Source organism: Cryptomeria japonica, chromosome 1 (assembly GCF_030272615.1).
Source record: "Cryptomeria japonica chromosome 1, Sugi_1.0, whole genome shotgun sequence".
NCBI classification, from domain to species: Eukaryota; Viridiplantae; Streptophyta; class Pinopsida; order Cupressales; family Cupressaceae; genus Cryptomeria; species Cryptomeria japonica.
This window is the reverse complement of record NC_081405.1, coordinates 89,045,798-89,072,211: the sequence shown is the minus strand read 5'-3', so window position 1 is coordinate 89,072,211 and position 26,414 is coordinate 89,045,798. Positions and strand designations below refer to the sequence as shown.

General features: G+C 34.0%; 1 protein-coding gene across 1 annotated transcript; it reads right to left on the bottom strand.

Annotated features, from left to right (window-relative positions):
• Positions 1 to 1,564: 1,564 nt before the first annotated feature.
• On the bottom strand, positions 1,565 to 14,539 carry LOC131041872 (chaperonin CPN60-2, mitochondrial). The gene is made up of 18 exons (XM_057975097.2): positions 14,213 to 14,539; positions 13,885 to 13,912; positions 12,025 to 12,156; positions 11,680 to 11,839; positions 11,298 to 11,473; positions 10,920 to 11,015; positions 10,718 to 10,822; positions 4,107 to 4,193; positions 3,884 to 3,973; positions 3,697 to 3,777; positions 3,433 to 3,501; positions 3,207 to 3,284; positions 2,988 to 3,083; positions 2,777 to 2,876; positions 2,580 to 2,683; positions 2,380 to 2,485; positions 2,142 to 2,220; positions 1,565 to 1,980 (listed from the first exon to the last, which is right to left on the bottom strand). The coding sequence occupies exons 1-18, from the start codon at positions 14,248 to 14,250 to the stop codon at positions 1,869 to 1,871; spliced, it is 1,737 nt and encodes a 578-aa protein (XP_057831080.1). The 5' UTR covers positions 14,251 to 14,539; the 3' UTR covers positions 1,565 to 1,868.
• Between the last annotated feature and the right edge of the window lie 11,875 nt (positions 14,540 to 26,414).

Here is a 26,414-nt window from a genome sequence, read left to right as displayed (position 1 = left end):
GCATTCAAGTTGTAGGTAGTGTTTAATTCTAGGCTTATAGTTAAGTTTAAGGTTAGGCTATAGTTAGGATTAAATTATGGTAAGATTAGGTTTAGAATAAAGGTTAGGCTACAATTAGGGTTGTTTTTGTAGGATAATGCTTGGGATAAGGAACAACATTCAATTATAATTAATGTGAGCGTTAGGAGTAGGGCTCAATAAAGGATAGGGTTAGTATTACAATTCAATTGTATTTTAGTTAGTGTTAATATTGAAATAGGGTTAGGGTTTGATTTATAGGTAGCAATTTATAGGGTTAGCGTTTAATTTTTAGTGTTAGTATTGAAATGGGGTTAGTGTTTAATTCAAGTTATAGGTAGTAATTAATCATTAAAATAGTAATTAATAATATATAATCGTTAAAATAGTAATTAATAACTCGTTTAAATAAATTGACTAAAATGAAAAAATATTTTTACTTACAACAACAATGATTATAAATTTATTATTTATTTGGATGAAAAAAGAAACATGTTCAATGGATATATTTATTTTGATAATATTTTTTTTTTTATCAACATACATTTTTCAAAATTTCTTAAAAAATAATTCAATTATATAAAATAATCCAAAAACATGGCACGAAAAGCCCGTAAAACCGGGCATTAGCAGGGAGATCCGTGTGGTGTACGGGTTGATGGGACCGCTGCAGTTGATTGGACGGCCATCGACGGCGTGATGGCATCGCATGGCATGGGGGAGATCAGATGGAGAAGGCATGGCAGCAGGCCATTTTGTCCGCTGCGTAGCCATTGCCATGATAAGCACCTACAGATCCTTTTTCTAAAAAGGGCCATTTAATTTATTATAATATATTTCAAATGATCTATTAAAACACTCCATGCCAGAACAGTACACAATAAAGATGTTTTACGGTTCAAATAACTAAAGCATGGTGGTGAAAATGGTAGAACACAAAAACGGTGTAAAGATGGAATCAGGAAGAAGAATCATTTAGCCACATTCATGGAAAAATGTCATTTACAGAAGGCAAACCCATCAACACTGTTTTCACAAACATACAAAACAGTGAAACATACAAATGACACACAGGAAAATATAAAGAACAAATTGTTAAAAAAAATCATTCCGTAGACTAGAGACTACTTTAAGAGATAAAACTTCCAAGCACATTGGGATCGTAACAGTATTCAAAATACTCTTAAAACAATCCCCACTTTTGCTGTGGAGATTCTTTCACAAATTCTTTGTTTCCAATAGATAATTTCTTATTCTACAGTGGCATTCATCCAGCCCACGACCTTGCTGGGATCTTGCAACTCATAAGCACATTTCAAACTCGCTCAAAAAATTAGAATAACTACTCATGAGGACCTCTATTGAAATCAGAATTCATAAACTATAACTTGAAAACTACTAATCCAACCATGCAATCATCATATTCAATTAAAGGAACTTGCCTATCAGGAACCATGCAATGTTAGGCAAGGCACCCAGAAATACAATCCCCTTCAACAAGGAACTAATAGTAAAAGTACACAGAACCAAAGAAAAGTAAATATAATTATATATAAGAATTGCTTTGCACTTTATTGCCTTCAAACCAGATTAATTACAAAATTGTTTAGCCTCTCCTATGTTTACAGTTTTCCACTCGGCCTCTGCCAGGTGGTTCAATGAAAACGCCCTACCCAGCTTGAGATAATTAATAATCCAATTGCATAAATAGTGACAAAGAGCAAAACTTCCACTTGCCCATCTAGAATAAATTGCAATTGCAGAACATATGACACTTTGTAACCTCCAAAGCAACCACTTCACCAAAAAACTTCCTAGCTTGAACATTCTGCTGGGATCCTCACACTTCCTTAGAAATCCATTCCACCCATGGGCGGCATGCCACCCATGCCCGGGCTTGACCTTTCATCCTTTGGAAGTTCAGCAACCACTGCCTCTGTGGTAGTCAGCAACGAAGATACACTGCAGTAAAAACTCTGTGTTTAGTGTACTTCACATTGCACAAAGTAATGGAATGTCATCGAAAATGAATTATGTAAATTTAAAAAATAAAAATGAGTAAAAATAACAAAATTAAGTAAAGAATTTGTTTAATTAATTAAAATGAACATAGTTATTCTTACCTTGCTGCATCAACTAATGCAGTTCTGATAACTTTTAGAGGATCAACAATGCCAGCCTTTATCATATCGACATACTCACCTGCAACACAACATTAAACTTAATTAATTAGACAAAACGTCTAAGAAAGAAAAATAAACAACATTATCAATTTAGTCAAAATATCATCAGTTTCGAAGATAATCAAACTTCATAATTTTTAAGTACTAAGAACATAATATGCTCATATTTTAAGTGCACCTTTAGCAGCATCATAGCCATAATCAAGATTCTCTTGTTCCAGTAGTTTTCCAACTACAACAGCACCCTCGACACCAGCATTGGAAGCAATTATATGTACAGGAGACTTCAGAAAACAGAAAACAAGTATATCATTAAACGCTGAGATAAAGCCTAATTCTAAACATAAACAAAAGAATGTCTAGGTTAATAATTCATACCTTCAATGCATTCTGAATTATCTGAACTCCAATCTTCTGGTCAAAGTTGGCTGTAGGAATTGTATCAAGCTCTTTTGTTGCATAGAGAAGAGCAACACCACCACCTGGAATGTATCTTCCAGTAAGCACACTATTACCTCCATAACAAAAATTTTACCAGCTCTGCCGCTTTCATGAAATTTACAAATTTGTTTTACCTGGCAAAATGCCCTCCTCTACTGCTGCCTTTGTCGCATTCAATGCATCAGTGACTCTATCTTTTTTCTCCCCCACTTCAAGCTCACTGGCTCCTCCAATCTAAAATAATAAAACAGAACATCAAAAAAATTTAGATACAATGTATCTCCTAATTTGAAAATATTGAAGATATCTTCCAACAACTAATCACAGTTTGATAATAAGTTAAACCTTAAGAACAGCAACTCCTCCTGATAGCTTTGCCAACCTCTCCTGAAGCTTTTCTTTGTCATAATCAGATGTGCTTGCTTCAATATTAGTACGGATCTGTGACCAGATATTTTGTCAGTCATGCCAAGGATACCGACACAAATCTCTTACCAGCTCTATTGTCATCAACCATTAGAGTCTTGCAAAAATATTAGCACACTTCACTCTAACAAAACTCACTTGTTCACATCTCTCTTCAATTGCTTTTTTGTCACCACCTCCATCAAGAATTATAGTGTCATCCTTAGAGATAGTTGCCTAGAATAAACAAAAAATAATCTCGTCATACAACAAAACATTAAAATGACAAAGCATTAAAGAAAAATAACAACACAACAGAAACCCTGCCCATGGATCACAGCAACATTATAAACCTATAAAGAAGGATAATACTATATCTACCCACCTTCTTAGCTGTTCCAAGCATGCCAGGTTCTACTTTGTCAAGCTTCATGCCAAGATCCTCTGATATGACCTGAAGATAACAACCAGCGATAAATAATTTTCCTTGAGAAGTGCAAAAAACAAAATGGCATAATACATGCAAACTAACTAGATTATGAATTAGATTTGGTACAATAGGTGTCACATGAAGAAGTCAAACTTATACAACAAACAAGAAACTCCAAAGCCAAAAAAGAGAGTAGATAGATAGAAACATAAACCTAACCTGTGCACCAGTAAGTGCAGCAAGATCCTGCAAGTTATTTTTCCTATTTTCACCAAAACCAGGGGCCTTAATAGCACAAACCTGATTCAGACACACATATTTTTAAAACGCTAAGGATTCAAAATTAAATGTAAAAATGAATTTAAAAAAAAAAGCAAACAAGAATTAAATAGAAAAATCCACCTACCTTCACCCCTGCACGAAGCTTATTCAAGATCAAAGTAGCCAATGCTTCACTCTCTACATCCTCTGCTACAATTAGAAGAGGCCTTTGTTTCTGCAATAAATGCAACAGGAAATTATGTTATTTGTCTACAATCAAAACATTTGACTAAATATAGACATATATCCTAAGAATCATAAATCAATCGTAGTTACAACATATTGTATACTCTTAAAATATAACTCACCTCGAGAGCTAGCTCCATAACTCGAACTACCGCTTGCAAGCTTGCCACTTTCTTTTCATATATCAAAACCAGAGGATTCTCCATTTCCTGCTCCAGTTGAGAAGATTAATCATCAAAATATAAGAAAGCAAAGAATTCATAGTCACAAAAAGCTTGAAATATTGGAATTCCCAGTTCAACAATTAAAAACTTCAGCAATTTGTTGAGTAAAGACTGGTGAATAATTGTTCTTCTACAGTTTGCTTTTGCTATTATCAAGAAATACAATGAAAAATAGTTGGCATGAGTTTTCCACAGTCCATGATATATTTACAAGAATGCTTCTGGAGAAACTGTGTATGTTTTTTGTGTCGACGTTTCAGATTGCACTCAGCAATCTATAAACAATGAAAAATAGTTATACTTACTAATTAAAATTGTTTGTGCATGAATTATAAGAATGGTGAGACCAATTATTTTTAAATCCAAAATAAATTTGGACAATCTGATACATTAATGACAAGAAAATATTATTGGCTTCCATGATATGGGCCAGTTTGTTAGTGTCGGTTTTTTATTTTCCTTATGTTAGGGGGTATTTATTTTTCCTATACATATATTATTAAGCTTGTTTAGATTATTAGGAGTGGTTAATATGAAGACACGTGGTGAAATAATTCAACTACATGTGTAACTCTCCACCTCACATGGGTAGTTGAGTTACACACCCTCTTTTGGCTTGTTGTGCCACCTCTCATAACCACTATTTTGTCACTTCCGAAGTGGATTATGAGGTAGTTGGGTTTCTCACCCTTTTTTGGCCTTATGTGCCAACTTTCTCAACTCCTTTCTTGTCTTCATGTAAGGAGTTCATGCCACGTGTTTTGGCAATTACCAAGCAGGTAAAAACTTCCCACCTTTTTTGGGGGTAGTAGGTAAAACCTCCCACTTTTTATGGAGGTGGGAGTTAATGCACCTCTTGGATGTATATGCTTTTATTTTTCTATATAATAAGCACTATACTCTCACCTTCACTAGTTCAGTGATAGGTCAGTGAGAGTCTTCTCAAAATTCTCTTCTTTGTCTCTATTTTTTCTCTCATATCAAATTTATCTTCAATCAGCTATTTTGATCTTCGATCATCTGTTGCTTGGAGTTGCACGTGATCTACGACCGACATCAAATCCTAGCTCAGTTCTCGCAGAATCTAACAGTTTAATGATGCAAATGGTGGAGAATGGTTTTGTCCACTCAAGTAGCAGCAACCCTCAATCTAAAGATTAAATCTAAGGGCATGTGTATTCATGAAAAGTTGAGGAATGGTTTTGTCCACTCAAGTAGCAGCAACCCTCAATCTAAAGATTAAATCTAAGGGCATGTGTATTCATGAAAAGTCAAGTGTCGGCAGAAAAGAAAGTGTGAGGAATCCCTGTGGAGTAAGTGGAAAATATCGGATTTAAAAAAAAAAACATAAAAAATTGTAGAGAATAACTTTTTAAGAGGGCAGTCACCAAATAGTTGTCTAAGTCTGAGATCAAATATTAGCCAAGTCTATGAAGTAATTGAGATCAAAATTTAACAGACAAATAGTAAAAGTGGAAGCCATTTTGAAGTGATCCAAGAATTTCATTGTGATTGAAGCAAGGCGTATTGTAGGGTTAATTCAATATTTTAGAAAGCTTATCAAATCAAATTCCACAATTGCAATGCTTTATATCATAGCAACAAAAATCGTTTAGGGAAAAAATTGGCAAACCAAAAGTACAAGATTTTTTGAAAAAGTGGGTAAAAATTTGGATTTTAAAAAATCGTAAAAAATTGTAGAAAAATAAACACAAACTACTTTTTTTAAAACTTGAAGGCATTTAGAAATATATAGAGTAAATAAAATAGAGTTTAACCAATGATTATAGAAAATAGCTGTTGTTTATATTCATATTGCTAATTACATAGGCAAATATTCATTTAACTTTTTAAAAGGCCAGTCACCAAATAGTTGTCTAGTCTGAGATCAAAGATTAGCTAAGTCTATGAAGTAGCTGAGATCAAAATTTATCAGACAGATATCCAACTATTGTTAGGAATTTAGTAAAAGTGGAAGCCATTTTGAAGTGATCCAAGACTTCCATTGTGATTGAGGCAAGGAATTTTCTAGGGGTAGTTCAATATTTGAGAAAGCTTATCAAATCATATTCCACAGTTGCAATGCTTTATATTCCCTAATGGCAACTGGTAAGTTTTTTATATGGGGTAGAATTCAACAAAAGGCATTTGTTTAGCTGAAGTAAAAAATTAGCAAGCCACTGGTTTTGGCAAAAAATTAGCAAGCCACTGGTTTTGGCAATACCTAGCTTGCAACTACTATTTTAGGTAGAGACAAATTTTAATGATTGTGTTGTGGAGGCTCTTTTATTACAACTATGTAAAGCTTGTTTGTTGTCATTCAGATTCATTTCAAGGAGCACGTTGAATATATTGCTCACATAATGAATTGTATGTCTTTGTTTGAGCAAAAATTAACTATATCAAATATACATTAAATATCATATATCTATATCTATATCTATATATATGTCTTCAAATGTTTAGTGTTGTGGTAGAAACACTCCATTGGTGAGGCAGCCACCAAGGTTCAAAACCCTGCTGAGCCATTGAGCTTGCAGGCTTTTTGCCTTTGTTGGGTCATTGAGCTCATGGATTTGAACAAGTGAAGTGTGGGGAATGATGAACCCCAACATTGATTCCACATTGACTCTGATTTCGTCTCAGATCAACCCTATTTCTAAGCAATTCAGTAATTTCACGAGTTTTTCTAGGGTTTTGGAAGTTTTTACAATGGTTTTTCTCTCTTTTTTTGCCATTTTTGGGGGGTTTTCAGCGTGATTTAAATGCAAAACATCATTGAAATTTGGGTCAACAATTTTTTCATGAATCGGGATTTTTTCGGGGAATAAATCGGCTGGCTCCAAGACTCGGGATTAATTGGGCATAATTGCAATTTTTTGCAGACTATTGCTTCTATGAAATTTCAAACAATGCAAGCTTGTTTAATAAATTAATATCAAAATCATTTAAACCTTATTCCCTGCAATAGTATGGCAAAAAACAGGCTTGTGTTCTAATAGCATTTCATTCTACCATAGTCATTGACTTCAAGAATGATTAACCAGAACCATTGGATGTGGTTATGATTTAATGGATTTAAGCGATATAGTCAGGCAACTAAAGTAATATGCTTGATATATTTCCCAAAAATGATTAACCAGAACAATTGGATGGGCTTGTAGCCATGTGATTTAATGAATTTAAGTTTGCCAGGTAACAACAATAAAATACTTGATTTCTTTCCCAAGAATTAACCAGAACAATTGGAAGGGCTTGTGAGTTAATGAATTTAAGTGATATAGTCAGATGACTACAGTAAAATTCTTGATTCATTTTCCAATAGGCGGGTCATTTCTTCAAAGGAATTTGAATGTACTAGGACTCTTGATTTCATCAGAGATTGCCTCTAGGTCATTGGCTTTGGCTTCATATTCCATAAGCTGGAGAAGCTGAGCTGAGGGAATTTGATGCAAGCCACATGTCTCGATCTCATCAACTACAGGAGAATGACAGATTGTTATGGTACACATCTCAGTAATCCTTTGCTTTACTGAAAGAGTGAATAGTGAAGCACCTTTTCCATCAGATAAGATCGCTCTTTAATGAGTCAGTTTCAAGTCCAAGAAACATATAGGCTGCTTTTGACAGACACTTGGCATGATAAGTTTCAACCATATTGGTTGAAGGTTGAGAACATTACTTATAGGGTCTCTCTGGAAATAAGTGAAGTACCACATGGCATAAGTGTGGCAGAGGCACACTTTGTTTACTCAGCAAGTTTTCTTTATAAGTTTATTCGTATTCTTGACTTGATACAAACCATAGATTTCATTACTACATGTCAACTCCGGAGGAATGGCAGAATGGGCACTTTATCCTAAAGGGGAGGTACATTTAGGCCACTGAACAAAGCAAAAGTCCAAGCGATTTGTGTGGCAAGATAGATGTCTAATTTTCAAATGAGGGAGTAATGGATGTCAAAAATAAATGCAAATCACCATTAATAACAAGCTTGTGTCAAGCTTCAAGTTTTCAAAAATAAAGATCTAACACTAGGCCCCCATTGCTTCACCTTGATCTGATTATCAAAAGGAGAAGTTGTACGCTAGCTGAAGACATTATTGCATACAAAATCATCACCTGCTAATGAAAAAATTCAATCTTGATTCCCAAGTGCAGAAAAAACCTGCTCTATGATTGCTTTCTATCATAAAAAATCATTAGCGTTAGAGACGTGGCAAAAATAAACTACACAATTGAACATCCATTTTAAACTTCCAGTATGCTTCCCTCAATTTGAGCACACTATGGTTGTTTAGCTATATAATTTGTGACAAGGCTGAAACCCTTGAAATATCTTTGCATCTTGGAACTGGCATACCAATCAAAAATATAATTTTCCAATACTGAAGCCCTACATATTTGTCAATCCTAAATTACTGATAGCCTCCAAAAAAGCTTCAAACCGAGATACTTACACGATTGTCCCATAGGCTGAGAAAAGGTATAAGAGATCCATTGGAAAAGAGGAATCTTCAAAAGACCTTTTCAGGATACCCAGAATGATATTAGGGATGACCTAATTCAAGTGACTAGAGATATGTAACATTATTAAATATATAAAGTAAATTTAGATAACTTTATAGTGTTAAGGTTTTTTTTAAAAATACTATGGAAGCTTTGTGGGTTAAAAATAACAAATCCAAGCTTGGTTTTGTTATATCTTCATCCATCTAGTGAGAAAAAAAGAGGGAGCACTGTAACGGCAAGCACAAAACGGAAGGATCGTAAACAGTGAGAAGTAGGGCAGATTGAATGCATGAGCTGGCAGGGCCAAACCGGGACTGTACTCGAACCCAGCCCCACATCCAGACCCTTAAGCCATGAATCTGGTATCTGAGCTTTGTAGGTTTGATCTAGCAAAGGTTGTGGTCCCAAATTCTTTTCTTGTGAAAAACATTGTGGAATGAGCCTGCAAGTGCTATGATTAAAAGATCTATAAAATGAATGATGCAGAGAGCAATTCATCTCCACTTTAAATATAGAGACAATCAAGAAAGCTTTTCAATTAACACCTGCGCCCAAGACAGAATAAAATTTGAACAGATTATCCCATAAATATAAAATAAGACAGGAATTACTATAGAGGGGTAAAACTGATGCCAAGACATAATTGAATTTGAACAGATATGACCATGAGTATAAAAAAGACAGAAATTAATATAAAGGAGTAAGACTGAGACAAAGAATTGAATTTGAGAATGAGCCTATGGATGCAGATAAATTTGTTCCTTCTTTAGGGAAACACAAGCCTTCTATCAGGTTACCGAACAAGATGCTAGAATTCAGATATACCCGGCAGCTCTATCCTCATCAAAATAAATTGTGACTATGGTGAATGCTTGGCAAAACAAATTCATAATTAGATAGGTGAATTCAAGATGTCTGCCCAAAAAGGCAAGAGGTACTCTACCTATGTCATATTTTCATGCGCAACATGGTAGCAGAATGGCATGAAAGATTGGAGGTAAACTAAACATCTCTAAATCTCCCCAGAGTACAAGATGCCCATGCAACTATGGACCATACATATGAACAGGTATCACACAAATACCTGTCATGATATAGTTGAAAATTTTACAAAGCTATGAGCTACTAGGCCAAGAATGACAAATGCTACAATGAATTAACTAGACCCATCAGACGGAACCTAAATGAGAATTAAAGCACAATTAGAATTTTGCACCTAGGGCCACACACTTCCACAAACTCATCCAAATACTTTTGTTGGATCAAGCTTAGGATTTTGCCTCAGTCAAACCCCTAAAGTTTTATGGACACCAATTTTTCCCTTTCAACATCCACAAATACTATTACAAGTGGAACAAGCACTAACACGCTAAAGAACTTTATGTTAACATAAATAGAGGACATAAAAGCCGAGGTTTCTACCTTACTTAGACCCCTAGACATGCCATAAGCACCATTTTATTTACTTAAACTCAAAGTAACTTGCTTAATTACAATTAAAGTTGCACGAAACACCTCCAAACTTGCCAATCCTTTCCCTCTCCTTTCTCTTTTCAACTTCTACGTGTTTATTTACTTAAAATTAGGGGGTCTTGAAAAATAGCTTATCCATATCATAGACCATATCCATATCCATGTCCATGAATCTCTGCTTACAATAAATCTTAAATAATTAAGAGATATTTATTTCATGTTTAACTTTTAGTAATTAAAAAATAAAAAATAAAAAATAAACATCTTAGTTAGTTTTTTTATTTTAGTTACTTATTATAAATATTAAAGAATATTCAAACACCTGATCCTAATTCATGATAATAATTTGGCTAAAAAAAATTCATAAGATTTTCAAAGGAAAATTGAGACTTATCCAGTAATACATAAGGTGTCTCTAAACTATTGGAGGCAATCTGTAGTAGACTCCACTATAGTAAAGATATAGCTCAACCACAAAACATGGCAAAACAATTTAAATTATATAACTATATAATTTCACTTACACATTTCTGAGTCTTTTGGTTGGTAATAAAATATGGAGATATATAACCCCTGTCAAGCTTCATTCCCTCCACCACTTCTAACTCATTATACAATGTTTTCCCATCCTGCAAGTATCAGTAAAAAGGGAGATATAAACACAAGGTATTACATGAGCAAGAATATTGTGCTACAACTAGAAAAGCAGGGTACAAATCAACTTGCCGCAACAGTAATGACTCCTTCCTTCCCAACTTTTTCCATTGCTCTAGCAATTAATTCGCCTATCTCTCTGTCACCATTTGCAGAGATAGTCCCTACCTGCTTCAAACAATAATTCATGCTAAGCATATATTTCCAAAAGGTATTCCTTCAACTTGGAATCACTAAACAAACATACTTCCGCAATCCAGTACCCAAATATTTACAAGGCAAAATGCTATCAGCATTAAAAACAATTTATAAAGGATTTTGCCAGACATTAAACAAGCATTAAAATGCAGTCTCACAATCACAAATGGTAAAAAAGAAACATTTGGATGATAGAATTAACAAGGATAGAACTAATTTTGAATTAACAGTTGCAAATTAATATTTACAGACCTGAGCAATTTCTTCAGATGTACTTATCATTCGTGCCCTGCTTTTCAGATGTGTTACAACAGCGTCAACTGCCATGTTAATACCACGCCTTAAGTCCATTGCATTCATACCAGCTGCTACTGATTTACAGCCCTCTGTGAATATTGCCCGAGTAAGTACAGTTGCACATGTTGTACCTGCAAATAATGTTTTTGCTATAGTTAGTTTGGAATGCCTAGCTTTTATGTGAGCTGCAACTCAACTAAACAGTCTACCTATTCCTTATAAGAACTTAGCCACATAATTAACAGAACCCCATATTCTAGTACAGGAACTTAATAAGCTACCAGGAAGAACAATTCCTAGATTCTTCCAATTTGCCAAGGTATAAAAACAAGCATACCATCTCCAGCTACATCATTCGTTGCATTAGCAACTTGCTTGACAAGGCTTGCACCAATATTCTTCACTTTATCCTTAAACTCGATGCTTTTTGCAACAGTGACACCATCCTTAGTGACCTTTGGGGATCCAAAACTTTGTTCTATAATGACATTGCGACCCTTCACAAAACAGATAGAAATAATCAGATAAGTTGGACAATTCAAGATTTCTCCTTTTAATAGCAACTTCAGAATTTAGTACCATTGCAATGAACAAAGTGACTTAGGTAAATGCTGAAGAAGCTTCAATGTTCAGATTGTTCAAGAACTAAATCATCTGTTCTGTATCCTAACCAGAAACATACCTTTGGTCCCATGGTCACCTTCACTGCATCTGCAAGTTGTTCCACACCTTGCAACATTGCAATGCGTGCTTCACTTCCAAAACGGATCTCTTTTGCTGCATAGTTTCTACTCCACCCATATCTGCTAGCACTCTACAACATAACACGACAAAGAAAATATATTGCATCCTGTAACACTTGTTTATTCTCGTACTCTTAACATTAAACCTCTACTTAAAAGAGATTCAATGCATGCATTACAGCTCAGTATGATATAAGGCATGGTAGCTTCAAATTATAAGTTGATGGATGTCAAATAAAAATAAAAGATGCCAAAACCCACCCTTTCCATTTATAAAAGAAATATAATGCATAACTTGCATCAGTTTGTTTAAAAACAAAGTGAATTTCAGTTAACAAGTTATGGGAATAATATAACAGAAAGTTTCCAAATCAATGTATACATAAAAAAATACATGCATATCAATTGATGAAATGCATTAAGTTATTAACATGCAAGAAAGAATAAAATATGATATATTTGTTAATAAGTAGAGAAACTGACATGCATTATTTTCAACAAAAAAATAGATAAATAATAGTGCCTCTTGATGCATTGGATCACATCCCTGGAAGACAGCAGAAACAAATAAATGCCCCTGATCATCTGTCAACTCTTTTCATAGGTGCAAATGTCCATCCGTTTACTTACATCATGACAAGAGTGAAATCATAACACCTATATTACTTTTGGCATACGACTTGAAACACTAAATATGACAAAGCTCGGGGTGTACATCTAGAATAAACAATACATTAAGCATAGCTTAGATGCTGCTGTTAAGCTGCAGGCATCCCCAAATTGTAATCTATTGTTTATACGTAGTTGTTACACACTTGCCAATACAGATGTGCCAACAGAAAGATCTACTTGCCAGTTATGCATATAAGCCCTCACCACAAGAGGTACACCATCTAGAGCAAGACCACAACCTGATGGACAACTATGTTGTTTCAAATGATTCTGCAAGAGGTTAACTCTTAAGCTTTTGCTTTCTTGCAAGTACCCCAGATCCTGGCAGGATTACATACTAGCATTTTCAACCTAGAGTGGTAGTAGGATACAAAAATTCGAAAGAACCATTCTTAAAGTGTAGTAGCAAACTTTGTGGTAAGATTGATATCAATCACATCTCTACATATTGACATCAATGATAACTCTGAAGATTGACATCAATGACATCTCTGGCACAAACCACCATGACAACACAATGATTAAAAATGTAGCAATCAAGAATGTTTTCAAAAAGAATCAAAACCATGCAAGAGAGTAATAAAAACAATCGGTAAGCTCTATGCAAGGGAGCAATCTATCATCTTTCAGTGGTAGGAAGAAATAAATATTCCTGATTAGGGCACACAAGAATAATGTCGATGATCACGATTGCACCTCAATCGAAATGCTGGTATAGTAAATGTAAGATGCAATCCTTTAATATCTTCTGATACAATACTTCCCATGTGTAATAAGCTTGGCAAGCTCGAGCTGCCTGGTATGAACAATGTTTTCATTGAGTGCATAGTTTTTTAGATTCTCGTATTCTACACTTTGCAATGTGTAAATAGGTTTTGAGAATCTACTATTTCAGAGGTGCTAAAACCGCAAAAAAACAAAAAAAAAAAAAAAAAGGGTAATCAGGCTAGAGGTTAGGGTTTAGAATCGGATCATTGATCTCCAAACAGGAGTCTACGCAGAATATATCGGGACTGGCATTAGCACATGTATGAGAGCCCATTACATGATCGTATAATCAACTACCTTTCCAGACCTACATCTCTAGACATCCCAATAGCATAAAGGAATAGGGCAGTTCAATGTACCTGCAGACGAGAGCGCGAGTTTCTGCTCCTGCGTAATTATCAGCCATTAAAAATGTGTGAGATTTATAGTTATGGCCATTGATACCATCAAAATTTCAGAGTCTAAAGTCCTATGCCCTGAATTTGCGTAAGCAAAACAATCAAAGCATAGCAAATTTGCAGAAAATCTATCATATTTAGGCTAAGGCCAAACCGTAAAATAAATAAACGAATAATTAAAACCTCAAAACCTACTAAATATCACATAAATATATAAACCACAAAACAAATTTAATATTATTGACAAAATGCATGTATGTGAAAAAAGCATGGAGTTCAGAGCACTGACCCGACTCTAGAAACAAGTCCAGCTGCCGCTCTGTACATGTTGTATTGGCGCTTGCGAAATAACGAGAAAAACAAATGACTGTTAAAGATCAAAACTTGGAGAAGCTAAAACGTCAGTGTTGTAGACTGGTCAGAACTCCGCGACAGCCAAAATATAGAAGAAATATGCAGCAGAAGTTGAATTCGAGATATTTCTAGAAACCGCCGTCGGGTTAGGGTTTAGGGTTTAAAGCAACATATATACTTCTAACCAATTTTGAAATTACGTTTTTTCGTCTTTTATTCTCCATTTTTTAATGCTGGATATTCTATGTGCTTTGAGGATCTCCAAACTTCTGGGAGTAACGAAATTACATGTAAACATCGTGGCCCTTGGAGAGACACTAACTCGGGGAATCAATCGCTCTCTATAAATCACTTTCTAGGGAGATCACTAAATGTCGCATTGCCTTTGGCTTGCCCCACACGTAATGAGTTCGTTTTGTATTAATTTTATGATTTAAAACTAGAAATCTCATCCTTAGTGTGCAATGAGTAAGTCGAAGTGGTGTGGAAGATCAATTAGGAAAAAAATTGGTCTATTTTAAGCATATATTTGTGTAGTACATGAGGTCAATGGTTGAGAACTTAGAAAATGATGTTGTTTACGCAATGAAGGTCTCAATGGAGAAGTGATAGTTTTAAATCAACTATGCATCTATTTACAAGGATCCAAATGCAAATGAAATAAAACTTCTAAAGTAGGAAGAAAATCAAACTCCTACCTGCTCACGTAATGATTGCAATAAAGAGAGGGGGGAGGTGAAGAGATGGAGAAATATTGGAGAGAAAGGAGAGTGAGAGATAAGTAGAGATGGAAGAGATAAAGATAGATATAGGAAGTGATAGATGTCACACCCCAAATTTTAGTTTGCAGTTAATTTTAAGTTTTACATTAATTGTGTGTTTCGTTATATGTGAATGGATTATTTTACTTCAAATTAATGTCTAGATAAAAACATAATGCAATGTGAATGTTTTTAATAAAAGATCAGAAAATTGTGATGATTATTACTTTTGATTAATGATTGTGATATCATAGCTATTAACGAACTAACCATTGTAAGGGCTTTCTAAGTTGAATGCAAGAACAATTTTTACCCTTTCAAATATAGAGGGAGAGTATCATTGGATAGAGGTGTATAGACATTGTGAATGAATAGGTGATTGCCATCTCAAATCAAACACACACACTCGCGTAGGTCTTGTGTCAAAAATCCAAGTATGTTGTTAAGTTTCTTAGTGTTTTTGAAGAGTTAACCTTGCGGCTTAGCTTGTGTGGTATTGTTGTAAGTCTATGTCAAAAACCATACTCATCTTATGACCTAGTCACTAGCAATTATCGAGAGGCAATATTAATAGCCATGGTTGTCATTCTTGTTTGACTATTCAAAATCAAAGGTTATATTATTATTACTAATAGTACAATATTTAAAAAATAAATATAAATTTATCTATAAAAAAGTATCATAGTTAACCCAAATGGCTTCAATAAAAACTCACACTGATTGGAAGTGAGTTATTCTGATTGCAAAGAGAATGGGAGTCATATGTGGGCATACACCAAACTACTCTCTATAAGCATGGGGTGTAGCTTACCTTAATTAAGATAATTGCACTTGTAAAATTGGAGTCAGTGTGCCATAAAGCATGTATAAAGGAGTTAAATTGCAGTTTTTATTGGATTCCTCACACATCAAAACATGGAGGCAATGTGCATCATCCAATTTGCAAATTTCATAGGTGTGTTAAATAGCCATGTTAGTTGTTGCATGAAAGGAGGAAAACTTTTTATTTCTATCTTCTTTTTATGAAAAGGGTGTGGAGCATATTTCTTTGTGTTACATATCGTATATGAGTAAAATTGGGCATGAGGAGTAAAAAAAGAATTAAGAAGCCATGCTAAGTGGTTGTAGTGTGGCACAAGGGAGTCTTGTAATTTATGTTTGGGAGGCAAGCATTTGACAAGTGAGGAGGTTGTGTTTTTTGTGTTATTTTGCACATGTGCATAGGAAAAGAGTAGAAGTTGAGTGTACCATCTAGTCTATTTGTGTGTAGGAGATGGAAAGATGAATTTGTAGATGAACAATAGCATATTCCAAACATGTTTATTATCTATTTCCTCATCTTTTTCTTGGTAATAGAATCTTATGCATTCAAAACTTTGATAGAAAAATGAAAGTTTATACATAAGAATATATGCTTGAGCAAGATAAAACAAATTTGGTTGTGTATAAAATCATTTGAAATCTTTATTCTTCTATGTTGAACAACAATAAAAATAAGTTAGAATACAAGAATTTTAATTGCAAAAGGTTCTATATATACACACACATAAAGAATCCAATGGATATATGTATATATTCATAAACATAAATATTTGATAAATGTGTGTGTACAATAAAAAATAAAAAATATGCATAAATTGCCAAAGGCAATTATAAAACCTCACATTTATGCTAAAATCTTAATCCTACCAATTAAAAATGAAATTGAATGTGATCAATTACAAAAATGGACACAAAAATATACTATAATTGCATCCTTTCAAAACACCTCCATTGTTCTTCTCCATTCCATGAATTGAATGACAGTTGTTACTTTCATATTTTCGTGTGTACAAATTCAAATAAGCTCAAAAGATTGATTTCACATAGTTGTGGTTGAATGAAATGAGAAGAAAGATCAAATTTATAGAGAATTTGATTTCAATCAATGGTGGATAATTGTCAGGAGATCAATGGAAAAAAATTGAAGAGAGATGTTGTTAAGTGGAGAGAAAATGAGTTAAATGAATATATAAATAATGAAAAGTATTTATTTTCAAAATAAGCTACTATTCCAAAAAGTAGAGGGACAAAGGAGAAATAAATATTTTAAGTGGAGAAAGAGATGAGACGAGTGAATAAATAAAAGAAACTCTTTATTTTCAACAATGTTGTCACTTTGAAAGTGGAGAGGGAAATTGGTAATTGATTATAAATAAATAAAATCTATTTATTTTCAACCACATAGGAATAATTAAATAAATGTGTATTTATTTATCATAGAGTTATTAGGAATTAAATAATTAAACGTAATTATTTAATTGTGGGGAAAATAGAAGAAAAAGAGGGCAAATTAAAGAAACAACTAAAATTGTTTAATTAACAAGAAATGGTGAAGGAGATGATTAATTAAATAATATTAAAAAAATAATTAAAGATTAGATGAAAGTTAGAATAACTAAATAATTAAAATTATTTAATTATAAGAAGAAGAGGGGAAATAAAATATGAATTGGAAGAAAGGCATTAACCTAATTAAATAATAAAATTGTTGAACTAGTTTAGAAATTGATTAGTAAAAATGTCGTTGCAGGCGTTGGAAATTTTTAGTGTCTACATTTTGCCCCTCTTTGAGACAATGTGATATGAGTGTTGTTTCAAAGAAGAATTAAAAATTTTGGTTCAAAATTCTTTCCCTAATGGATTAAGGGATGGAGGTAGGATGCCCCCTCGAGAAATTGTTTATGAATTAAAGGCATGAATGATTTCTCGAACAAAGAATAATCTTAGAAAGAATGGTTGGTAAGAAGTGAAGAATTTAAGTTGATTACAGACAAGGGTTGATCAAAATCATATTTAGATATGCTCAATTGATCATATGGAATAGATAGCATGAGGTAATTTGATGATCGATTTATTGAGATTGATTGATTAAATTATTTAATTATTTATTTATTGAATGATAGAATGATTGATTGATTGAATGATAGATTGATTGATCGATACATGTTATAAATTGAGCTTTCATCGGTGCACATTTATCATCATCGAGCATTTTTATTTTGCAAATGGATATATTTGCACCAATGTATGGAAAGACCAAGGTGACGATGTTATCTCTTTATGTAGACATACGCATTACAGACAAGGAATGTTGTCATCCATTCTAAAACGTGAATGTTCCTAGTTGAGGTATGTGTGACAATCATAAAGCATGATGATCCATATGCAAAACAATATTACATGACATTTGATTTGCATAGGATATTAGATGATGCTAAATGAATGTGCTAACACAGACACCAAGAATACACTTGTCCCAAAACTTCATAAGAACATCCTTGAATATGAAACAAAATAAGATCATGAACCATCCTTGCTTCTCAAATCACTTGTGGATATCCTTGAGTAGCATAGGAACATTTTGTAAGATAAATTAGAAAAATATAAGGCTCACTTGACCAAATGAGTCAACAAATATTTAGATCTTCTTGCCAAAGTTAAGTGTTTCTTGCTAGGATGATGGTGTCTAGTTTTAGGACTGAAGCACCTTGTATAAGACGATGTGTCTGGTTTTGAGTATGCTACAACCTGTATAAGACATATGATAGCTGATAAAGATTATTGATGTTGATTAGACAATTGATTGGTTAAGTTGTAGGCTAGCCTGATAGTTTGTCTATTGATGTGCGATTTGTTAAGCTCAAAGTTTTTCTTTGTGATTTCTTGTTTGTGTCTGATCAAATTACTAGTGTCTTAGCAAGAGACAAATTATTATGGATGGTAGATAGATTTTTGAAAATTTTGGAATTGTTTGATTTTTTTTGCATTTTGAAAGTTTTTCATTTTTTTTTTTTGAAGATATATTTATTTTTGAATTTTTGAAAAAAAAATGGATTTAAAAAAAAATTATTTTGAAACTTTTTTTTTAAAAACAAGTACCATCTTTGATGGGGATAGCTCCCTATATTAGTTTCAAAAGATATTACAACCATGTTCCAACTAACTAAAAACAACTCCCTACATACACAAGGCTATAACATAAACTATAAAAATAAGACCCTTCGCAGACCATATTATATGAGCCTCGGTATGGTAGCAACCTGAGACCCGATCAAAGTCATCCGCTCGACGTTGCCCTCCAAGAGCCAACCCTCCTCTATTTGCATCATCCACTTGAAGGGGTCCATGTCATCATTCTTCACACCCACACGAAACACCTCCCAGGTGTTATGCATGAATTCCTCCTTCTTGGCTTAGAGGGCCACTGCAGCAACCTGGTCTTCGTCCTCCGAGTTCGAGCATTCAACATCCGACATATAGACTATAGTGTTAAAAAAGGGTCCTAGAATGCTAGCCCATTCTTCTTCCACCTCCATGGTTGCACTTCCCATGGCATCTACATCAACCTCCCTGACAAAACCAGCAGTTTTTTCGATGCAAGCCTCCTTGGATGGTAAAATATCAACCAGAAGACACATTATTATTTCATAGATCTGCCCATCACACCAGTGCCTATCATTGCTAAGGGCACCCTCCACTATTTTGCATATCGCCTCAAGACCATCTGTGTCGATGTCAAACAATCTATTGCACTGTACCTCCAATGTCTCCTCTCTGTAGAGGCAACTAAGCCCGAATAGATGCACCATCTTCCTTCACTATGTGCAAAAACAATGACTCCCCCTGTGTTATATAAATCCTCCATCCATTGGATTCATTTGCACTCGGATTTCGATGATGAATTTTTTTATTTTGTTTAGGGTTTTGGAATTTTTTGTTTTTTGGGATTTTGTATTTTTTTGGGGGGATTTTTTTAATTTTTAATTTTTGGATTTTTGGAAAGATGTCTATATCATTGATTTCTCAAGTAAGATGTAATTATTACCCTTAATGTTTAGCAAGCCATGGAACATTATGCATGGATGAAGGAACTGGTGGGATGTAAATGGATAGGGGAAAGATGGAGATAGCTTATTATAGAATCAGAGCTAATTTGGTAACCAAGGACAATATCACGATGGATAACATGTTTATCCAGGCTAAGGGTTTGGATAGCAATGTAAGGTGATGGCATGGTTCATTAAATGGCGTTTGGTCCACAGGAATGGACATGTCAAGAAGTTTTTGAAAACATGTTTTGAATTTTATGTTCTCAGTTTTGATCAAAGATCAAAGGATGGATTTGGATATGATGAAGATATAATACAAATAGGATAAGTGAGATCAAAGGTGGTAATGGATGTTGGAAGTAAGAAATGGATAAGATAAGCGATATAGATTGGATAAGGGATATGTGGATAAGGTGAAGTAGATAGGATGCATGATGCTTATTGATATCCTTAGCCTTGTCAAGATAAAAGGTGTAAAAGGAAATATGGATGTAGATAGGGTAATGGATAGGGATGAACGAGGGATGATGGAAGATATGGTAGGTAGGATAGTGTGGTTGAAACTTGTCCCCAAGTGTAGAATGCAAGAGGATGATGGATTACACATGACATCTGTTTCCCAGGTTTTCATCATGGTACTTGCCCAAGCCACTATAAGAAGTGGTTTTCACTAATGGATAAATTATTTATCTTCTTTTTTTCATTTTTTCATCTTTTCTATTTTTTGGAAGAAAATGGATGTATGATACGAAATGGATGAAGGAATCAAGTGTTTCATTGTTTGGATGGTAGCCTTGAAATATGTGCTACAATGGATCATGGCTATTAGAGGTGTGGTCAAATATGTTGGTAGGATAATGGATGGGTAGATGAGATGGATGGTTGGATGGAAAGGGGTAAGAATTTATACAAAGGATTGGATGAGAAGGATGGAAGGATGAAGAATAGGTGTTCGATTATGGATGGGGTTAGGATTTATGCAAATAATTATGTATGAGTTGATGGAAATGATGACAAGATCAACATTGGCACACACCGTAAGGGGTGGTGGAGTGATGAAGGAAGAGTGGATTTTTTATTTTGAGATTTTGATGGAGGAGTAATTTGTGGATTTTGGTACATAAGGACCCAAAATAGATGAAGAAGGTGATAGAGGAATACATTTGAGAGGTGGGATATGTTTAGATGGAGGAAGAAGGAAGCCTTTGGAATAAATAGTTTGGATGCAAATTTTGATTTTTCTTTAGGATGCAGTGCTTGTACAAGTAACTTGGGAATCCACATGGTTTTTTACTATTCTTTCCTTTATGGTTCGAATGCATTGCTTCTATAAGAAACTTAGGCATCCACATGGTTTTTTCTTTTTCCTTTTTCTTAAGGGGTCTTTGTTGCCTTTTGGATATATCTTTTTGCTTTTTGAACATTTTTTTCTTTTTTTTTTACAAGTATTTTATATGGGGCTTGTTGATCCTTGAATGTAAGTGGATTTTTGGACTTATGGAAATTATGTTGGCATCCAAATTGCTTCCAAGGGCAATGGGATTCGTGGGTAGATAGGAATGATATGAAGGTCTTTTGGATGGGTTCATGTAAGGATATTGTTGGAAGGTTCTAAAGGATGTGTGCTTTTGTTGATCTTGATTTCATAGGGTAATTAGATTGTGAGCCAGGGGTGATATGGATAGTAGATGGAGGGATATAAAGAGCTAAGATGAATGGAAGGGATGAAGGCTTTGGTTTTGGGAGATAATTTGGACCTAAGATGGATGGAAGGGATAAAGGGGGATGTGCACATTTGGATCTAGATGAAGGCAAGTGGGATTTAGAAAGGAATAGCCAAGGCCATGTTAATTAGGATTTGTTTTGATATAAAAGGTTTCTAGATAATATACCTTGTTTGTGTAGGCCCGACCCTTTGCCTTGATAACATGCATGCTTTGACAAATGTTTTTACCAATGGGATACTAATTTCTTTTGAAACAAGATGCAAGTCCATTTTGAGGAGGATATGGTATGGAAGGAATGATAGGATCATGAAGTAAACTAGATTGGATGAAAGTAAATGAGACAATTTGATAAGTAAGGGGTTCATGAACAAATTGAATGGACACAATGGGGTCTTGAGGATGATTAGGATTATGAGGGGGATTAGGAGGGATGAGAGGATCTTGAGGTAGATATAGAGGATTTTGACATGGAGATGAAGGAATACTTTGATCTTGACTTGGGAGAGGATCATTGGATTCCATTTTAATTGTGCTTTACACTTGATTTTGAATGGGATCATTGCATAGGATGGAAGGGATATTGTGATATTGCTTAGGAAATCTATTATGAATGGGACTTGGAAGGATACTTTGCTCTTGAGATGGAAGGAAATCACCGTGAATAGAATGAAAAGAGATAAAGGGATCGTCATAATCTTGATTAGGAACTAGATTATGAATGGGACTTGGAAAGATACTTTTATCTAAAGATGGAAGGGGATCATCTTGGATTGAATGAAAAGGGATTGTTGGATCATCATGAGATCCCAGGGAGATTAGATCTTGGTAAAAAAATTGGATGGATTGGAGGGTTTTGGTACCTTGTGTAGACACCTAAAATTGTCATGTCTAATTAAATAAATATTTTATTTATTTAATTATCTAATCCTAATTCTTCTATTAATTAAATAATTTTTTATTTATTTAATTAATTCATTTATCCTCTTCTAGCCTTATTTCTCATTTAAATAAATACATTTATTTATTTAAATTATCCCTTTCCTAAATTAAATAAATATTTTATTTATTTAATTGTCCTACTTCTTCTATTAATTAAATAAATCTTTATTTATTTAATTAATTCATTATCTTTTTCTACACATGACACATGTCATTCATCTCTTAATTCCTACACTACCTACCTCTTTCATTATTTTGGTATTTCTTATACCTACCCTTTAATCCTAGCCGACCTCTCTTTTTACACCTCTCAATCTTAACCCTCCATTTTCTATTGTGTCTTCTATTTAAGGAGATGCTTTCTTCATTGTCTAACCCTAACTACTTGATCAATTGACTACACTACAATTCTACTTGCAACCACATTCCGTTCTTTGTTGAGCTCTTGTGCATACAAAAATCTGAGAGCAAGCATATCAAACAAGATCAATGGAGATAGGAAGAATGGAGATCAAAACCCTAGTGGACATGTGATGGTATAATCTTTGTGATTTTGAGTTATTTGCATTGTCTTAGGTTATCTTCATATGTTATGGTGGATCTTTGTTCATTGTTAGGCTAGGGTTTGGTGGTTGAATCCATTTTAGTCTTTCAATATTGTTGTTATTTGCTATCCATTTTCACCATACACACCTTGATCTTGATCTTTATTTATTTCAAGACTTGTTTCTTCATGCTTAGTGTTATCTTCTTTACATGAGGTACAAGTTTGAATATGTATCAAGAATTCTTGGATGGAGCCCATATTTTGGAATGATAGGAATGCGTTTTGAATGGGATTCTCTAGAGTGGGTTTGATTAGGGATGGAGTGTATGGTGGCATTGGATCTATAATTTCTTAATCATGGGAGGGATTTGTATTGATAATTGGATTATCTTGGATTTCTATTGTAGATAGCCCTTGAGGGTATTAAAATCAAAAGTTATCATCATCATTGGGTGTTTTGTTTGATGGATACAATGTGGATTGATCTTGTGAAGCTTTAAAGGATGAAGAAATGGTGGGAGATACAGAGGCTAATTAAGGGCCAATTTCATCATGGGAGGTAGATATGTCATTGGTGTGATTATTTTGATCATGCTTGGAAAAAGTGCCTTGACATATATCTAATTTTTCATTAGATGAATTATTGGGATGTTATTCAATAGTAATGCCATCTCAATTGACAAGGTCCTTAATGAGATTTTCCAATTTTGTGAAAATAGAAGTTCCTTTGCTCCTATCGTATTCAAAAAAATCACTATTGTTCCACCATGACAGTTCAAATATTATATTAGTTAATAGAGAAAAAAATTAGACAATATGAGGTGTTTGATTGGATCAATTTTCTTAAGAAATATTCAATCGCTTCTCCAAGATTAGTGTATTTTTTATTTTGATGCTTGGAGATCCTTTGTGAGAAGGTTTAGTATCTAATTATCATTTGGAGGAATATGTGAATGGTTTTGAGGATTTTTCATTTGGATGGATGCAATGACATGGTTGGGTGATGTGGTTTGTTGGTAGTGATGGGAGGTCATAGGTTGGGTTGTTTGGTTGAAATTAGACGTGAATGTTTGTATACATGGATCATTGGTTGGGGACTATGTTGCTTTGAGGGATGTAGTTTTAATATGTGACTTGGGGGTTTGGGTTGTATGTGTTTGTGGAGATGTGTTTTGTGATAGTGGAGGAGGTATGTAGTTTTGGTTAAGATTTTGGTTTGGAATTTAGTTTTGTTTGGTAGAATGAAGGTGTGATATTGTGTTGTGGGTATGTAAGTATCGGTGTTTAGGTTGCTTATTGTGTCGCTAAGTGGAAATGAGGTGTTTTTTGGTTAGTTGAAGTTGTGTTTGTGGTTTAGGTTGGTTTGTCATGTTGATTTGTTGCGTGTGTTTGTGAGATGGGAGGGGGTATGTTGGGTTGACATATAAGGGATTTGTGAATCGCAAGTTCTATGGTTGGGATTGGAGTAATGTATATGAACATTTTGAAGCTTTGGATCTGTTAATTTGAATGTTTGTCACTTATTTTTCCAACCTCTATATTTATTGAGCTAATATCTCTATTGGTGATGGCAGAATAGGGATGGTGTTTGTTTGGGAATGGTAGGTTTAGTTCAAGTTTTGGGATATGTGTAAGTTGAATTGATACGGTTGATTGTTTGTTTGTGATGGTATGGTCTCACGAGAGAATGAAAGTTGGTATGATGGTGATTATTTTTCAATTGGAGGTATAGTTGCTCTAATTTCCATAACCATTTTGTCTAACCAATCCCTAAAATTTGTTCGTGAATTTGGACTAGTATTAAGTATATTTTATATATTTTTATTTTATTTTTTTAGTTGTTTGCAAGAAGACACATGGAAAATAGTAGAAACACAATGGTTGTTTTAAGTCTTGTGTTTTAGGGAAAAAGGCTAAGGCCAATGGCTTCACTGATATAGCACAAATTGCAAACACTCGTAAGCATGTACAACCTAATTATTTAGATAGGTGTGTATACTCAATATGGGCTCACAGCACAAACACTATTACCCCAAGATCGGTGTGAGACACCTATCTTTAGAGAGCAAATAACTAGAGGTCCAGTGGCACAAGGGCTCACCTTTCCTATCTCTTTGGGAAGCTAGAGAATCCAAACCTATGAATTTATATCTCAACTTAAGGGATTATATCATGAGTAACTTCGAGGTGCAATCTACATCCCCTACACCGCACTAAGCAACGACTGATGGCTCCTAGGCTTCTAATAACAAAGGTTTGTAGTGGGGGATACTTAGTGATCACTAATCTTTCTACAATCATGGGACCTAAGTGCAAGATAAGGTCTCTTTACCTTGTGCCTTGAATCACCAAGGGTCCCAAGGATGCACCAAAACACGACAATGATTGGATTGAGGTACAAATTTCATTCTCCCTCATTTATATAGCCTACCATAAAATGTGCTCGAGGTCAAAGTAAATGGTGATGAAAAGAAAAAAAGTAAGTTGTGATTTTTATTGCATCCAAGTTTGTACAAGCATGCAAGGGGAGAGGATACACCACAACATTGTTGAGAATAACACAATATATGAAAGTGCACAAGACATGAAAGACAAAAGTTATATCCTTCCATAAAAATGAAGTGTGAGTTGATCTAGTAATCACAACCACTTAAAACCCTACAAGACACTTATTAGTGGTTTTAATATTTTGCTTTTTGCCAACAATTACCAACTTGCAAAGATATGTCAATAGTTTTAATTTTTTAGGTCTTCTGCAAATGAAGGACAAGCAACATCGATTTCATTAGTGACCAAAAAACATAGATCAAATGCACTAGTTTCAAAAATCAAAAGCTTGAATACTCCTGGATTAAGAAACTACAACAACAATATTAAAATATCAGTAAATTTTTCAAATCTCAGTGAAATTAAAAATCATAAAATGATTTGGAAAGCTAAGATTGAGATCTACAAGACCCAAAAATTGTCTTGTAAAAGTCTACATGTAAATTTTTTTAATGGACGAATAACACATATTTTAAAAACAACAACATTATTAGAATTGCCATAAATTTTTCAATTCTTAATAAAAATTTAAAACTATAAAAGGGCCTAGAAAGCTAAGATTGAGATCTAAAAGACCCATAAACCATTTTATAAAATTGTGTGTGTAAAATTTTCGATAGATGAAAGAACAACACAAATTTTCAAAGAATTCATAAGAAGCCCTATAAAATTCATTGCAATAAACATTAGATTCATGTTACATTCAACAAGTTATACGATCAAAAAAATTGGAAAGGCATAAACC